General features: G+C 46.6%; 1 protein-coding gene across 3 annotated transcripts in view; it reads left to right on the forward strand.

Annotated features, from left to right (window-relative positions):
- Window positions 1–11,214: 11,214 nt before the first annotated feature.
- Window positions 11,215–18,733, forward strand: part of FAM20C (FAM20C golgi associated secretory pathway kinase) — a 57,239-nt gene continuing 49,720 nt past the window's right edge. For 2 of the 3 annotated variants that reach the window (XM_053992408.1, XM_053992410.1), the window contains exons 1-2: window positions 11,215–12,842; window positions 14,570–14,745. In XM_053992408.1, coding sequence (XP_053848383.1) covers window positions 12,322–12,842; window positions 14,570–14,745 — 697 coding nt within the window. In that variant the 5' untranslated portion in view covers window positions 11,215–12,321. The remainder of the gene's footprint in view (window positions 12,843–14,569; window positions 14,746–18,733) is intronic. The other variant, XM_053992409.1, reaches the window with a different exon arrangement.

Raw genomic sequence — 18,733 nt, forward strand, 5'->3', positions numbered from 1 at the left:
GCCCAAGCTGAAAGAATGGCACCTCTGGAGGATTCAGCTGGCAGCAGAGTTGCCCCTGCCCTCTGAATGCTGGGGTCTGGAGAGCAATGAAAAGGGGAAAATGATTTTCTATTAAAATACTTCAGGAGTGACTGCCACTCCTGTGTCTCTCACCTCTTTAAGGCTCAGTCCTTTTCTCTCTCCTCACTCTCCTTTACTGCAGTTTGTTCCTCAGCCCTTCTTGGCTGTCAGGGGCCAGCAAGTGAAGAACAAAATTCCTTCAGATGGCACTTCCTGTGGGATACAGCCAGGAGCACATTTGCTGTCTTCCCCCATTTCCTGCTGCCATGGCAGGAGCAGACGAGCTGCTGCACCAGAGCACGGCCTCGATATATTTAATGGTGGAAAAAGAGGCTCCAGGGCATAGAAACAGCCAACATTTCCCTCTGGGGTAGGGTTATATATTCATTTTGCATGGCAAGGTTTGGGTAGACAGGGGGGCTACAGGGGTGGCTTCAGTGAGAAGCTGCCAGAAGCTTCCCCTGTGCCCAGTGCAGCCAATGCCAGCTCCAAGAGGGACCTGCCACGGAGCCCATCAGCAGCAGTGCATCTCTGGGATCCCTGCTTAAGAACAGGAATAACCCCACAAAACCTCACAACTGCAGCCAGGAGAGAAGAGGCCACACAAGAGCAACAACCCTGCAGACTCCCAGGTCAGTGAGGGAGGGGAAAAGGGTGCTCCAAATGTCAGAGCAGAGACTTGCCTGCAGTCTGTGGGGAAGGACCATTCCCTGTCCCCCTATGCCACTTTGGGGGCAGCAGGTAGAGAAACTACAAGTGAATTTGAACCTGGGAAGAAAGGAACCAAAAGAAGGCATTTTTAAGATTTGATTTCATTTCTCATTATCTTCCTCTGATTTGACGGGCAAAAATTAAACTTGTTTACCCAAGTTGAGACTCCTTTGCCTATAACAGTAATAATTGTTGATTAATCTATCCCTGCCCTTATCTCAAGCCTCAAGCCTTTTGTTATATTTTGCCTCCCCTGTCCAGCTGATAGAGCAGTTCTGGTAGGTACCTGGTGTCCATCTAGGGTCAATTCACCAGACTATTTGTATTTTAGTGCAAACAAAATTGAACTCTGAACTGTTTTGCAGCAATGTCAACGTCTCCCTTCTGTGGATAAACCAAAATGCCAGATCAAGTGTGGAGGGAAAGGTTCCTTTACAAGGGAAATGGTTTGGGTCTAGCTGGACCCATGAGATACAATCCACTTCACTCCCATTTTGCCACAGGTTTGTAATACCAAACAGGTGGAAAACAGAGTGATTAAGCTCTGTGACTTTTGTGCTGCCTCTGTAATGGGATCACCCTGGAGTGTGCTTGGGTGTCTGCTGCACCCCCAGAGCAGCCTCAGCCCTCACCCGGGGCTGCTGTGCCCTGAGCACCAGAGGAGGGGGCACATGGGGACCTTCTGACCCTAATTTATGTGCTGACCTCCACATCGACTTTCCAGCTAACAGCTACATGACAAGACTCTGGAAAATGGCATCTTCCCTGGTGCATAAAGGACCCCGTGGACTGCAGAAGCACTTCATGTTCCTCTGCACCACTCCGTAGGCAGCAGATGGGACCAGTCACACATTGTCAGACCTCCATCAAAGACTCCCCCCCATCCTCCAGCAGCCTTCAGCCAACTGTCAGGAACACCCCCAAGTCCTGCCCAAACTCCAGCACTTTCCAGTGCTCTGCCCTTTGCCATCTGCAACCCCCACCCACTTCTGCCAGGGGTACACAGCAAAGCCTCCAAGCACGTCTGGACTACCCACAGTGCTATTTCTGAGAGATCCCAGAGGCAGGAGGCACAGCCTACCTGTAATTATTATTAGAAGGAACTTATAATTATCTTTTCTAGGTTGAGAAACACTAAAAGAAAAGAAAATCAAAATTATAAAGGAAGTGCTCGTATTGCACTACGAACACCTACACAAATGATTCTCAAAGCTGCTCTCACTGTTTGTTATTCCCTTGTTTCATTATTTTTCTGTGTCCTTCATTTTTAGTCCTCCTGTATAAGACATTTTGCTCTTTTGCTTCATAATTTTGTTCTTTAATTTATTTGTCTCTATTTCCTTTTTTCTTCCTTTGATCTTTATCCTTTTAACTTCTGATTTTTTTCAAAAGCATTTTTGTAAACTCTGCCAGTTTCAATGTGCTGTCTTTGATGCATTTTTGAATTTGCTGCTACTTTGCTCTTCATGCAACTTTTATTTTTCTTGCTGGCTTATTTGTTATCTGCGGGACAGAAGCGATCAGATACCAGGAACCTTATTGCATCACTGCACACTGTAACTACTAAATTTAATTTTCACTTTTTTACCCCTAGAACTTGACTTGCCCACCTCAACTACATTTGTAGACTGGAATTCTAAAGTGGGCCCTATGGATAACAAGCAAAACACATCTGTGGCCTTACATGAAGGTCTCCAATATCATCGATTTCAGTCTTGCAGAGCTTAGTCCAGCAAAGTGATGGTCATTAGTGAGTTGGGAAGGATGTCTGCTCACATTTATGGTGTTATTCACTGTGAGTTGAGCAGGACCTCTGCTCCTGGTGATGGAATTATGTGCAAGGGCTTCACCAGCCTCCTACTTCAATCTGTTCAGCCCTTGAATATCAAACTTCTGTTGATTTCAGTGAGCTAACAAGGAGGACAGGCAGGTTTCACTGGCTCACCCAAAGCTGAGGGAATCAGATCCAACTGAAAAAGGCTCTTCCCATCACATCAAGGCAAAAAGCTTTGAGAGCTTTGAGCCGTGGCACTACCCCTTCAGGGATCTCAAGCATGAACCCTTTCTCAGAGCTACACCAGTGCTGAATGGAGTAACACCTATGCAAAATGCACAAAGCCCCACCCCTGTGCCCTGGATAACCTGCCAGAGGGCACAACCTATATTTGAAAAGAGCTGGAAAAGAGAAAGGGGGCTGCTTTGCAGCCACTGTCACTACAAAGCCCATGTGCTCTTGGAATGATCAGCTCCAGTACCAATAGCAGATATGACTCCTGAAGGAGGATTCACAAATATGAGTCAACACATTAGCATTTGTTTGTATGGCAGTCATGTCTGAAGGGTTCCAGATGAGATCTGAGCCATCCTAGCCCTGCTCTAGCTGGCTGTGCTAGGGTGTCTTGTAAAATGTTTCAGAAAACAGTCATTGCATTGGCTTTTACCTCTTCTGCATGTTTTCCTATGAGAAAGGACAGCAATCAGAGCAGACAGCCATGTACAGAGCACTAATCCAAAAGATAATGGGAAGAAACTTTGCAAGCAGAGAATTCAATTCACTTTATAACAAGCAAATGTTCATTTCTCACAGTGACATCCAGAATGAGCAATGCTGGGTTCCTGCCGGCTCAGCTCTTTGTATAAAGGTTGTGATATTTTGTCAGCAAGGAAAACAAAGGTGCCGAGATGGGCTGGTCAATAATTGACTGAGCCTTGTTACTCACTGCAATCACTATCTTGTCACCGTGTCTCTGTCTCAAAGTTTCAGTTAAAACTAGTGAATCACCACACTGAAAAAGACTTCTTACCTTGGAAAAAAAAAAAGGAAATTACAATCACTGACAACAACAACAAAGACTTCCTATCTGGCTTTGTCAAAGGTCACTCAGCAGTTAAGTCCATTTACACTGTGACTTCTATCAGCTGTGAAGAACACAGAACAAAGCGAACACCAATATTCACTCCTCTGGCTTCAAAAATTTCCATGGAAACCTTTTTTTTCCCCCTTTCTTTTTAAGTTACCTCAATCTTCAAAGAGCCCAACAAGGACAAAGCCTGCACTGGAAGCCACTTTCACTTTGCATGTGTGACATTCGTGTTTCCAGCCCACCTGAGAGTCATAACCTTGACACATTTCTTGGCAACTGCCTGGAGTTTTATCTTCCAGCAGTGAAGGTAAGTGAGCAACTCCTTCTGCCACTGGATTACAGATGCTGTGTATGGATATTATCCCCATCCTCCTTCCAACCTGGATTTCACCTGAGGACACAGCTCGCTTGCTGTAGGCTCTGTACAAACTCAGAAGACACCCTGTCCCAAAGCACCCCTCTCTGAAGAGACAGAGCAGATAAATCAAATCCTATTACTCCAGCCTATATGTGGAAAACCATGTTGGTCTCTCAACTAAATGACAAACCCAAAGGCAATTAGGTCTGATTTACAAGGGAGTCTATGGCAATTATGCCTCCAGCTCAGGCACCTAAATTGTCTCAATTGTCTCTGTTTTTGGACCCACGCCGTGGAGAAGCCCTAGGCCTGACAAGAAGAAATGGATACAGAAAACAAACTTGCCCATAGCACTCTGACACATTCCCAAACTCATAGATCATCCCTCCCCCATATCAGCACAGCTGCTTTACCACAAGGGCTACACACCTCCAATCTTCAACAGCAAATGCAAAATAGCCGCATCTAATCACTAAAATTTACTATGGCAACACATCAAAAAGAACAATCCAGAAAGTGAGACAGTATTTAAAAAAGCCCTTAGGGAAACATAAACAAATTAGCACTAGAAGAGCAGAAATCACTGACAACAAAACCAGTTCCAGGAAAGCCCATCCTGCTGATGGGAAGGGAGGGAGAGAGACCCCAAGACATCACCACCTCCCTTGGCAAAATAACAGCAGACTCCCCACATCTTCACTGAGGCCAAGCCAGCCCTGGGCCAAGCCTTTTCCTGGCATAAATCACCCAAATTCAGGCTAGAACGGGTTAATCCTGAGCTCAGGGCTGTGCAGCAGGAACTGCACACCTGGCACTGGAGCAGCTTCCTCCAGGGTTGCAGCAGCAGTGGAGTGCCCTGCCAGAAGGGAGCAAGGAGAGGCCCAAACCACAGGGCAAGGAGCAATTTGTCAGAAAGGATGCTCCCACCAAGCCAAGAAATGAGGACACTGCCAGGTTTAAGCGGTTTCATGAGTCAAGGACTCACCCCAAGTCCCAGTGTTTCGGACCTTCCTATAAAGAATATTTTTAGGATTCTGAATTTCTCATGGGGTTAAAATCAGGAGTATGAATTATTCTCCAAAGAAGCAAGACCTAAAACACCACCATTTCCCTCCTGTAGTGGCTTTTATTAATAGATCTCAAAATGCTCCAGGGTATCCTTCCCATCAGAGAAGGAGACAGAACTGAAGCAACTTCTCAGAATCACATTGGAAAGGAGCATCCAAGCTGGGGAGAATCCTGGTGTCTCCCAGGGGCAGAGTAATTCACAGTCTATTAGGATACACTGCCTAGTTGTAAGACTTTCCCATGAGGGTTTCTATTAGTATTTTAATTTCTATTTCAGGCTGTCACACACTTTAAATGTCTTGTGGTTTGGTCCCAATTTCTAAGGTGGTTTTTTTTTTTAATGATCTGATTGAAAAATTAGCCATCCAAGAGGAAAAAAAGCTCAAGTTGAGGTGTCAAAACATCCATACAAATCAAAATTAGACTAAAAAAATAAAAAATAATTCCCAGAAGAGATTCTTCAGTATACAATTAAGCTGTTCATTTCTGTATGCACTCAAATGGGTCTGTGTGACTGCACAGTGCAGTAGGCAGAAACTTTCTGTGTGCATGTGTAGCTACACCTTGTTTTAGAATCAGGATGCATTTTTTCCTGGCATAAATCAGGTAGCTTCCTCAATTTCAGTGAAACTTATTTTATTCATCTACAAAATTATTTTATGTGTAATTTAGCAAGCCTTGTTTTCTATGCTTTACAAAGATTCATGCACTAACTCAGAAAGTCCACAAGGAACACAGGCTATTTGATCACAATTACTTTTAGAGGAATTAGTTGCTGTAAGAAGATGAAATTATGATAAGCAGTGCATATTCTTATGTGATGCACATCAAGATAATTTGTTTTGACTTGGTCTCAGGAATAATTTTTAGATAAGAACACAACCTCCTAACAACTAATTTTCTTTATAATATCCTAGCACTCAGGAAGGTAATTTCTCAGCCCCTCTGTAATGTAGCTATATGCAAGATCACTACTCCACTTGAATGCCTTCAGCAAATGTGATCCCTCCACAGGCCCAACCCCATCACTCCAGCAACAACAAGAATTTTGTTCTTGCATGGCCAGGAAGCTCTTTGTTCCAAACAGTGGAAGAATTAAGCATTGTGGCCCAGATCCTCAGCTGATATAATGAGATGGCATTTCATTGAAACCAGGGCCAGCTGATACCAGCTGAGGAGCCAGCCCTTGATCTGCAGCAGCAACAGCTGAGGAGTAACAAACAGGCAGGGAAAAAACCTCCTGATCCACTGGCATGATAGAATAACCAGCTCAGTGCTTTCAGCAGGCTGATCCAGAAATCCCTGGGGGTTTAGATCATCCAGAATATTGTATCCCACATTAAAGAATGGGAACACTCAAAAGCAAAAGGCTGGAGCTGGAAGCTTTGGCTTTCTGAAATCAGTTGAGGCTGGTGATGCATTTCCACACAAAGCCCCCCTTGCCCTCATGATCTGATAGGACCAGTCTCTCCTTTCAGCTCTATTGAGCTCCAGCTTGCAGCTCAGTGCCCCTTCAGGCAACCTTAGCAAAGCCACCATGGGAAGGAGCAGGAGACTACACAGCCTCTATGATTTGATAGTGGAGGTTTGGTCAAGATTAATTAAAAAAAAATACCAAATACCTAACAAAACCCTGGGCCAGAAGGCAGCCAAATGAACATTAGTATGCATTATTGAAAAAATACCAGCACACCACTTGAAACGTGTTTGCTGATTCTTCATACACAGAAAAAGCTGACAGGGAAATCAAGCTGATGGAATCACCTCCTGTTCAGTACCAAGTGTATTCCTCAGCAATAAAAGTGATTTTGGCAGTGTGGGAGGTTAACATGCAATACCCATCAGAGTGCCAGTGTAATCTGTGTTTATAAGGCAAAGCACCAATAAATTAGGTCAGCACATGAATCTTCTGAGGGAGGAAGGAGAGGGAGAGCAGGAAGAGCACCCTGGGCAGCAAGGCCACAGGGGCCAGGCAAGGCATGTGATGCCCTCAGGACTTCCAGCATCATAGACAGAGGCTCTCGGAAAGGAATATCCGTTTTGCCATTAGAAGTAACAATATATAAAAATATTACACTGATTCAAAGTGTGCAATCAGGCCTGACTTACAGCTTGCCCTGCTGCATTCAGGCTTTACATCAGAAGGCTGTAAACTGTTATAGCAGAAAATAATAGCTGGGTATGTTTACTCACCCAAAACCATGCTTCATTTATTTACCTGAATGCACCACCACGTACACTGACCATTGTCGCTGCTCAGCCAGGCAGGCAGACAAAAATGGGGAAATAAACATCTACACAGATTTCAGCAGCAGATAAGATATTAATTCATGCACAAAACAATGAAGAAATGCCAGGACATACGAAAGTAACCTCTCCTGAATTCTTGATTGTATTATTCAATAAAAGCAAAGGTAGAACATGCAAAGAAGTGCTGAATGCCAATTTGTAATACCAAATTAAGAAGCCTGTTAGATCCAAAGCAATCCTGGCTTGTGTTTGCAGCAATTCAAAGTGAAATTCCCAATAACATTCAAGTACTTCAATAAAAGAGAGGAAAGATTTTAATTCAATGACCAAAAATAAAATAAAGAGTTGATGTAGATGACTTGAATTCATTTATATTATTGAAATGAGCTGTATGCAATGACTTATTGATGTCATAATATTCCATTAGGAACTTATTATTTTCTTGTTTACATAATGCCAGCAATTACAGGGGTAATGCTGGTCCAACACACAGCACAGCAGAAATAGAAAGTTCTTTGCCACATATTGGAATTCCATATGAAGGTGTAGAGTTTATTTAAGGAGAAATATTTGAATATTTCTTACTAAGACCAAGTTAACTTGGAAAATTAAATAACAAACAACTATCTTCTAACTAACAGCTGCCCAAATCAGGCATGATTACAAAGAGCCTGTAGCTCTATGCAACAAGTTGGGTACTTAAAAGCCTGTTTGAATGATAATCAGCAGTTACCAAAAATGTTGGGGGTTTTATCAAGTCTTGAAGGCAAATATTTGAAGCCAGAGGAGGTAACTTGCATGTAAACATTGCACTTGCACTGGAAGGGAAGGGGCCAGGGCCCCACAGTACATGGACAGGGATGTAGGGCTGAAATCCAGCTGGCTGGACACAAATCCCCATTTCTTCCCTTGCCGCAGAAAAGGGGAACCCTTCCCTAGCAGGGGTGGATCACACAACCCCCAGATCCTAGCACAAGCACAAACTCTCTGGCACCAAGCCCACATTTGCCCAGGGCCAGCAATGAGGTTGTCCTGGGAAGCTGCACTAGCCTTGGAATACCCCAGACCTGGTCCCCGAGTCTGCCTGCCACCTGCCACCCAATTTCCAGGCTACCCTGACCTGCAGCCCAGCTCCTGACTTCTCCCCGTGTTTCACACACCAACTATCCAAGGCTTCCTGACCACGAGCCATCTCAGCCCTCCTGACCCAGCAGGTCCTGCCGTTCCCGTCTCCCTGGCCAGAACACCAGGCTCTCTGCCAGCCCCACGGGTCACCAGCGGGAATGCAAATGTGAGATTGGCACAAATTTTGTGTTCCCAAACAGATGATTTAGAGAGGTGAGAGGGCACAGTGACTCCAGGACAAGAGCAGGGCTGTGCTCTTGCAGCTGCTCGTGGGAAAGGTCTATAAGAAAACAGGTGGGCTGACATCCTCCTCGTGTGATGGGCTACAGGGGGAACCCACAGGGCTTTGGGGAGAGCCAGCTGAGCTCTGGCTTTATTCCCTTGGCTTCACCAATCCGCACAGCTCAGAGGCACAGAGGGGCTGTAACACACTGCTGAGGCTGATCATTACCAGCCTTCAGGACAGGGGAAGAAAGGCTCGGGAAACAAGGAACTATGCATTTCCCATCATCCAAAGCAAAGCTACAAGCTCAGTCTCTGCCACAGTTCACCAACTGGCCAGTGCATCTTATTTCACAGATGACCAATCAGTGGCTAAAGGCATTTGTAGATACTGAGGTTGAAAAACAAATGCAGAGACATAAGACAGCTCTCTTTTAGTCTTTTACTCACATCTCTGGAGCACTTTGGTCCAGCCAAAACTTGTCGACAAAGGCCAGTTACAGAAGAAAATACAGTACATCTACCAATCTCACATCCTGAGATAAAATTCAAATGTTGAAAAAGACTCAAGGAATAAACAGCTTGTAGAAAACAGGGAGATTCAGTTTACAGGCAGACACAATTTAGATGAAACCATACTTAACTAAATAGCCAATATGTACTGATGAAAACAAAAACATGTCATCTAGAGGAATTATTTGTTCACATTATTGTCATTTTCACCTCTTGAAAGTCATGTAATTAACTACATCTAGTTGCTTGCATTATATTTCAAAGCCAGTCTCCCTTTCATTATATAGCTCTTACACATGGAGTTACAGCATGTTTGACACAATGTTCTTTTACTGTAAAATTAATTCAAACAACTTTAACTTAAAGAACTCATTTAAGTAATTTGCAACTTTCTCAGCAGACCTGTTCAGTTTCACCCTCAACTAACACCATAGGCCTAAGTTTTAGTAGGGCCAACATTAAGAAAATGCAGCTAAAATTTACAACCTACAAATTGTACTGTGCCTTGCTAAAGGAAATAATGTGTTATATTATCTATCCTCACTTGAAGTGCTACAAACAGCTCCCCCAGAACTCCTTAAAAAGCCACAGTAGAGTGTAACTTAAGTGATACACAGGGAACCACGTACCCCTGCACTCAGCTCTCGCTGGCTCCTGCTGCCCTCCTCCATCAGCCACATAGTCAGCTGTCCAGACAGCCTTTGTCCAAGCTGATCTTGGTGAAAAAAAGTGGGAAAAGACAGAAAGCCTTGCTTCTGGCTCTGCAGCAAAATGTTTTTCTGTGACTAAGTACACCTGTACTTGAAGGATCCACGTGTACCCCTGAACCCTGGAACTACAAAGTCTCCCTAGGACAACAACTTTTGTCTCTCCACAAAGGTGCAGAGCAGTCCAAAGGATCATGGCCCTGTTAGGTCTTTTGTTTGTTTATTTGCTTGTTTTGGTTCATCAATCTGTTTTTTCCTGCTGGAAAGTCAGTGATTTCTGTTGTGCAAAACATGGTGACACTGTAACTAACACTGCATGGATGTGCTTCAGAGGAGTGCAAAGCACGGGGCTCTGCAGAAGTGCCAGTAAGGGAACAGTGCTGGATGGAGCCTGGTGGGTGAGGAAAGACTTTTTGAGGGAAGGAAATACTTTGATGTGGTTTTATGCAGGGGAAAATGGACTGCCACATTCAGCATGAAGATATTCTGTGGAAAGGTGGTGGTGGGTCGGGGTAAGCACTTTATCTTTCTCAGTCCTCCTACATCCCAACTCAACAAGAATCCAGGGAAACGCTGCCCAAAGACAGAAATCTGAGTTCCCCAGAAATCTGAGCATCCCTGCCTGATCACCTGAAGAACCAGGAACAGCTTGTTCCTTCCTCCCGAGTGCCCTCGCTCTTAGACAACTGCCAACAGCACTCTCCGGGCTGTGCTGGCCCCATGGCCACCACTGCCATTAGCCCACTGGGCCACCCAGCCAGGGAACCAGGTAGCAGGAGGGAGGGCAGCACGCTGCCGGGTTATCACAGCCCGCGGGAGCTTGGATTAGACAGAAAGGCTGCTCCCGGGGGAAGCGGAGCCCGCGGCTCCCGGGCTGCCCTTGCCGGGCAGGCGGCGAGCGCAGCGGGCAATGCGCCACTCGCCAGCCCGGGCGGGGACGGAGCAGAAGCGCCGATCCCAGCCCGGGCACAACCGCGCTGCTGCTTCGCAACGCTGTCAGCGCAGACTCCTCTCTCCTCTACCGCTTCTCTTTTTTTTTTTTTTTTTTCCCTTTATATTTTTTTTCCCAAACCTTTGTGGAACAGACGCCCTCTCCTTGCCCCAGTTGGAGCTGCAGTAGAATGAAAAGGGGGGGGGGGGGTGGGAAGGAGGGAGGAGAGGAGGGAAAAAAACCCTCTTTTGGTTGAGGTTTTCCTGTTACTATCACTGTAGCGTTTATTTAGCCAATCTCCTAACTATGACGTGAGGAAGGCAGGAATCATGGCTCGCTCATAATATTTAACACACCCACTGAAAGCTGGAGCTGCAGAGCTACTAGTCTAACCAGTCTCCAGAATTCAGTGTAGCTGAAAGAGGTTTTCACTCTGCACCTGCCAAAGATCTCTCCCCCCTTTTCCTTCTCTCACCCCTTCTCTCTTCCATTTTCTCTCTCTTTAAAAGAAAGATCTGTAAGACCCAGCAGAGATCAAAGACCTCTTCGCTAAAAAGAACCTCTACTGATTTATATTAGTTTCTTTCCTCTAATCCTTCCTTCTCCCCCCTCTTTTTTTTTTTTTTTTTTTTTTTTCTGTGCCATATTTAACCTTTATGTTGCAGTTGTGCCATCAGACAGTTTTGCAGCCAAAAAAAAGCAACCCAAGCCAAAGCACAAGCCCAGCTCGGATACAGCAGCCACCGAGACTCGATCTCAGTTGAACTTACTAATCTCTCCCAAGCACTGGACGTGATGGATGAAGAAACTGGAACCGCTCTAAGAAAATGATTTTCCAGCCAATGTTCTTAAAGAGTCTGAGAGAAGAGAGGGAGCAAGAGCGAGCGGGGAGCGCTTCTGCTGCATCACTGCTCAAATCCAAGGGAAAGGAGTCAGCGTTTCCAGCACAGCCAAATATTATGGATGATTTTTTTTCTTCTGTCGCCTTTCCACACAGGTTTTCTTAATATTTTCTTTCCCCCCTCCTCCTCCCCATATATTTTTTTTTAATTTTATTTAATCAGCGCCTCTGTCTGATGCCGGTTTCTCTCCAAGAGCCAGTTTTCCCTGTTTGTTGTGATCCCTGTAATAAAAAGAGGGAGAAATCGTGAACAGATGGCTTTCTATATTACCATGCCGCTGGCATTGTTTTCCTGTTGATTTTAAAGGCTCGGTCCGGAGCTTTTTTTTTTTTTTTAAATTTTTTTTTTTTTAATTTTTTCCCTTTTATTTTTTTTTTCCCTCCCCCTCCCAAGTTCTTGATGATACTGAGACATGAGGACCTATCGGGTTTAGGCTGTTTATTTCCCGGCGCCTATGGAGGTAACTTTATTGACTTGATCGCTCGCTTCCCGACCCGAGAGGAGCACGCCGGAGCCCCGGGGGGGGCCCGGCAGCCCCGCGCCCGCCCGGGCTCTGTCCGCCGCCTCCCCTCCCTCCCCCTCCCCCGGTAATTCATCAGCCGCCCCGGCCATGAAAATGCTCCTGGTCCGCAAGTTCCGGGTGCTGATCCTGATGGTGTTCCTCGTCGCCTGCACCATGCACATCATGATCGACCTGCTGCCGCGCCTGGAGCGCCGGGGCCCCGAGGGCCGCCCGGGCTGCTCCTGCCCGCCGCCCGCCGCCGCGCCGCCCCGCGCCGCCGCGCCGCGCTGGCCCAGCAAGCACACGCTGCGGATCCTGCAGGACTTCAGCGCCGAGCCGGCCTCCAACCTCTCGTCGCAGTCGCGGGAGGCGGCGGAGCGGGCGGCGGGCGGCGGCGGCGGCGGCGCGGGCGGCGGGGGCGCGGCGGCGGCGGCGGGGAGGGCGCGGCGCTTGATCGGCCCCGGGGCGCCGCGCCCGCCGCCCCCCGCCGGCAACGCCGCCCCGCTGGCCGCGCTCTTCCAGCACCCGCTGTACCGCGCCGCCCTGCCCCCGCTGGCCGACGGCGACCTCCTCTTCAATGTCAACAGCGACATCAGGTTCAACCCGCGGGCGGCCGAGCAGCCCGAGTGGTGAGTGGGACGGGGGAGGGGGGGACGCGGGGCCGGGCGGGCGGGGTGCGGACGTGGCGTGTCCCCCGGGTCGCTGCCCTTCGGAGGGGGAACGCGGGCTTCAGGGTGTCGTGGCTTTAGGGTGGAAGCGGGCAGAGGGTTGAACGGAGCGTTTCGGGGTCACCGGGAAAAAGAGCAACCGGCTCGCCCGGCCGCGTTCCTTCGGAAAATAAATGCCCTGAAATACAGAATAAACACGGGAGCACGGGAAGGCTGGAGCGCTGAGGCCAAGAGGTCGGTCTGCCCCATCTCCAGCTGCAGCCGAGGAAGATGCTGCCAGAAGAACGGTGTGAGGAAGAGGGTGAGCTCACAGCGAGCCTTCCTCTCCAGCACCTTCCCAGTCTCTCACCCAGAGGTGAAGGGGCTGAGCAGTGAGGCCAGACAGTAATACATTAACTTTTTTCAAAAGCAGGCTCTGATGCCACAAAGGCATTCATCCTGGCAGGTATTTCCGCTTTCAGGATCTGATCTGTGCTACATTTTTCATCCTCAATTAATTCCCAGTGCCCTGCACCTCCGCTGCTCTCCAGCCTTCAAAGCAGTCAGTTGCCTCTGTGAATCGTATGCCCTGTTGGCTCCTAAGAAATGCTGAGAAATTCAATGACTGAAAAATCAAAAGGGTTGTCTAATACAACAGCACCCTCTTCCAAACACACTGACATTGTAATGTTTAAACAGCTGCATTGTACCGTGCAAAAGCTCTGTCAAGCTGCAGAGCAGCCAGCATGATCTAAACCTTTAGAAAGAGAGGATAAATAATTCTGATTTCCGCCCTATGAGCTTGTGAATTGTCCAGGCCCATTCCAGCTAATAATCCTAGCTGACTGTGAAGGGAAATAACCTGGAAAGTTTTGGGTTCTCTGAAAGAAAAAGAAAAGAAAAAAAAAGTCACAAATGCCTGAACATCTGGAGATGACTGTAAACTCAGAGAATTCTGGATCAAAAATATGGGTTAGTCTGTTCAGTAGGCGAAGAGTGAAATCAACACTGATATCCACAATGCAGCTGCCTGCTGTACATATTTTCCTTAGTGGCTGCAGCCAAGGTTCACAGAACTAAAGTGAAATTCAGAAGGTAGTGATCATTTTAATTAATTCTTTGCTGTAGTAGGTTCCTACTGCTTGGGAAGGGGCATGACCAGCCAATTCCTCTTTAACAGCCAGTTCAGAGTGGTGCAGTTTCTCTCATTCTCCCTCTTTAAGAAGGAGGAGGGAGTGGGTGCATTGTAGGAGGCACCACAGCTCAGGTTCTGCTGCACTCTTGGTTTCCTGCCCCATGTCCCTGTTAAAGGTTCAGGATGATGCTGTAATTTGAGTCAGACCTGTAGAAGCTGTGTGCAACATAATGGGACCTAAACACAAGGTAAAACTTGAGCTCTGTGTTTCTGCTATAGAAGGGCCTCTGCCAACGCTCAGTGATGCCTCTCTGAGTTTTGCTCCTGACTTTCATGGGTGATAAGTCAGGCAGGATGGGGGAAGTGGGGAATCCATCTCTCCCCTGGCCCCAAGTGAGAGAAGGCTCCTGGTGCAGGGAGGAGCCTGGGACCTCTCTCCCTTCTGTAGCGCTTTGCCTTTCCAAGTTGTCACATTTTGAAGCCCTGTTTCTTGATGTGTGCTACAAACTGTAACATTATTTCTTTCTCCTCAACTTTGGGTTTTTGTTATATTGTTTTTTGTTTTTGGTGGTAGGCAAAATGAAGATCATCACGAAGAATTTTTGCCAACTGGAGAAACCTCCGTAGACTCCTACCCAAACTGGTTAAAATTCCACATTGGCATTAATCGGTACGAGCTGTATTCCAGACATAATCCTGCAATTGAGGCTTTACTACAAGATCTTGTCTCCCAAAAGATAACCAGTGTTGGTATGTTTGGATATATGTTATTTTTTTTTATCATTATTTGCTCTTTGTTCAGGATCTCACTGCTGTTTGAGTATTAATATTTTGCATGGCTTCTCTCCAGCATCCCTGCAACTTTTCTTTCCGACTTCCCTGCTCATTTTCCCTGCTAAACATAAAGAGATATTGCCAGCTCTGTATTACCTGAATAATTGCCAAATCTGCCAGCAAGGCAAACCCCATTCATGTCAGAGATCCTTTAGTCACAATCAGGCTGAAAGTGCCCTCTTCAGTTATTTAAAATAAATACGCTGACAAAAAAAAAAGGGATGGCAGAAAGCAGACAGCATCTTGCACGAGCTAGATTTGTATCACTGGCTGATTATTATTTAAAAGACTGTGCCTGGAAGCCCTGCCTTGCCGAGGGAGGAGAGGCTGCTCTGCAGCCTTGCTGCGGTGGCTGCGGGAGCATCCGGCACCGCGGGCTCTGCGGCTGCAGGAGCTGCAGCTTCCCCAGGCATGGCAGGCAGCTCCAGGCAAGCCAGCCTCCTGCTGAGCAGAGCTCAGGAGCAGAGCTCAGCTCTGTTTGCTCGGCCTGTAAATCCTCAACAGGGATGTGCCCATGTCAGCCTTTGGCTCTGGTTAAACAAGGTGACACCGTTTGAGGCTTTTCTCCAGGGTTTTATAATGGCAACGTGTGTCTTCTTGAATTTAGCTGCGTAGCTGCACAGGGAAGGAAGTGTCACAACCTTAGATGAAAGCCCTGGGATACTAAACAAGTGCACACCCCGTGGTTTCCAGAGGTAGGGAGTTGCAGCACAGGCAGTGGTTTCCATCCACCAGGCAGAAAATTGAGTTACTTGTGCTGACCACAGTTGCAAGGTCCCTTTCAGAGGGATGAAATAGCAGGAGCTCTGTGAAAGTGCTGATGGTGTGTTGGCACTGTGGGATGAGGTCAGCAGGTCTTTAACCCTGCAAGGCAAAAATTCCCCTGGCTTCAGCAGGAAATGGTCTGGGCAAGAATAGCTCAAGCAGCCCTAAGATTTACATTTTCCATTGTGTGGATCACAGCGGCTGCTGTGCAGGAATAAAGGAGGTCCTTGGTCATCAGGAGTGGGCTGATTTAGCTGGTTGGGATGGAGTAGGTGTAAAATGCTGGATGCCACAGGAGACCTTCAGCCCAGTGAATCTTGCTGTGTGTTGGCTGTGCTTAGTGCACTGCTCTGCTGGAGCAGCACTTTGAATAAAGCAGTTTGTGGTACCCAGGTGCCATCCCACACCTGGGATGTTGGATTCAAGGGTCCAGTGGACTTGGAGCTCAGGAAAGAGGACAAACATGGGTTTGATTATTAACATGAGATGGGTTTTCTGACCCCAAAAGTCTGGATTGAGGTGATTCATTAAGGGGGTCGTGTTTGCTCATCAAGCCATGTGTTTTCCCTTCCCCAGCTCAGAGGTGACACTGCAGGTAGCAGCAGACTGCCCATGCTCCTCTGGTCTGCACTGGAGGGTGACAAGGGCACTGTATGGACACAGCCTGGGTGATTTTCCCCCAGACACAGCCCTCACCTTTCCTGAACTCACCCCTCAATACCCACCAATTTTTGGAATGTTAGTGGCACGTGCAAATGGGGATTGAGCCAGCACTTTGTAACACATGTGTGAACATTGCTCCTTGGGCACATCCACTGAGGAGGGACCGATGCAGTCTGTGCCCATCCCTGTCCCCACAGAGAGCAGCAGTGGCCAGGCAGTGGCCAGGCTGTCCCCAGAGGGGCAGAGGTGTTGCCCAACCGAGCCATCTCTTGAGGTTTGCACAAAGTGCAGTGGCTGTTGCAGTTTGTACCACAGGGCTGCTGAGTATTGATCTTTACTCACCTCCCCAGCAGTCCAGAGCTCAGCTGCACTGTCTGTGCAGGAGGAGGGTGTCTGCAGCAAACTCAGCAGTGCTCGAGCCATGAAGTCTGTCCTTTCTGCAGAGCAGGGGGATGGCTGAGGTGGATTAGGGACATAGAAGCTGGTGGGAAAAAAAAGGGAGGTACAAACAAAAAATAGTTTAGTGCTTCCTCTTCACTTGATCTTCTGGGCTTGGTGTTCACTTGTGCTTCTGGGCATGTGGTCTCACCTCTCTCTGCTTCAGCTGGCCTAGCAGCAAAGAATTATTATCATAAAAAATGGGAGTGAAATCCTGACCCTGGTGATGTCAGTGGAAGTTTTTGCCACTTACTTCCCTGGGGCCATGATTTCACCTAATGTGTCATACAGATGTATCATGGGGTTTCCATTAATTCTGATTTTGATGGAGCTTTCTGATCAATGGGGGGAAAGGGCCATGGGACCAGAGAGGAAGATTTATGGTTGCTATTAGCGATTCCCTTTGGGATTGCCTCTGTTAATGTTTGAACAAGGCTCTTAAGAGCATGGTAGGGCCTCTTATGCCTCTAACAAAAACACAGAGCCATGGTTTCTAGCAATCAATCAGGATAATTTCCATAAATTAAACCATGAGGTGTATTTGGTATTGTTGGCTGCTATGGGAGCTGACAGGGAATGATTCCTACACATAAATCCCAGTCTAAAATCAAGTATATGGAAATTGAAGGGGACTTTTGCTAATATAGAGATGGCAGGATCTGAAATTTGGTATTAGCATACACTGCTTGACCCTGTGGGGATTCAGGAGCTTTTTCAGCTTGCAAAGAAAGAAAGAGTATATTGCTAATACACTTTTTAAAATTATTTTTTACACAATGCAACTTCCCTTATTTTATGTTGCAAATTCCTTGGATGTTTAAAAATACATGTTTTAAAGTAATTCCTGCCAGTTTTCAGCTTTACTGCAGAGCAGCAGAGGGATTCAAAAGCATGTAAGCTGATTAATAAAGGGTAATATATTTGACCAAAGGACATTTATAGGGCTGTTACATTCTTTGCATATTCCTGCTTATCTTCTAATTAGCCTTGGTGTTTTTTTTCCTTATGATCAATTTTTACTGGGTTGTTTTTTTTTTTTTTCTTCTTCTTTTTAAGGCAGCTGGAAAGATGTCAAGTTAGGAGTATAAAATAAATTGAAACCTTGATAATGTCTGGTCTTCAGGCTCCTTTTAGCAAGCAGGACAATTAAATACACAGGGTTACATGCATTAGGTGAAATGGGATATGGCTTTATCCAGTTTCTTCCCAGTGTTCAGATTTACTTTGGCTCTAATAGAATTAGATTATTTGCCTGATACCTACAGTAATTAGATCCAAACTGCAGCAAAGCAGCATTCTTGGCCAGACTGTGATTTCTCTGCACCCTGCATTATTTATGGGCGAGAGTGGGGACCAGACTGATCCCCCACATCTGCTAGAACCACTCACACGACTCTGTCATGTGCAGAGGTATTTTAAAATGAAAACGGTGACAGAAGCAACTCCCAAGAGCAGGGAGCACCAAGGTGACATTTTCTCGATGTTAAAGTTTAAATGGAACAAATCCATGGATGGGAAGGAGCATCCCATCCAGCTCCCACAGTGACACCTAGAGCTGGCCTGGGAAAGGACAGGGTTACCCAGGCTCGGGCTCAGGATGCTTCTGTGCCCTGCATCTATATATACACGTATTTCCTATTCATTTTGTTCAGCATAAAGGGATAGCTCTTAATTTGACTTAACTCACTGAAAATTTCCTCTTGCCATAAATAGGAGCCTAGAGAGAATTGTTTTTCCACTGAGCACTGAAGCCTGGCTTTCAGAAGCACATGCACAGGCAATTGCACATTTCCTTTGCCTTTCATAGCTGCTTATTGCATGCATAAATAACCATAGTTAGCTATTTTCTTGCATATTTACAAGATGTCTGTGCATAATTGTGACAGCACTATCAGCAGTTTAGCACCAGCTCTGGCATGGTGCATTGGAGGGGCACTGTGGGCTTGGGCTTGCTGTCCAGAGGAGATGGAGAAGAAGAATAGATTTTGCAGTTCCTCTGAGGAGCTGGGATTTATTTTTTGATTTTTAAGTTCTCTGG

This window comes from Vidua macroura, chromosome 16, assembly GCF_024509145.1.
Source record: "Vidua macroura isolate BioBank_ID:100142 chromosome 16, ASM2450914v1, whole genome shotgun sequence".
Classification (NCBI taxonomy): Eukaryota; Metazoa; Chordata; class Aves; order Passeriformes; family Viduidae; genus Vidua; species Vidua macroura.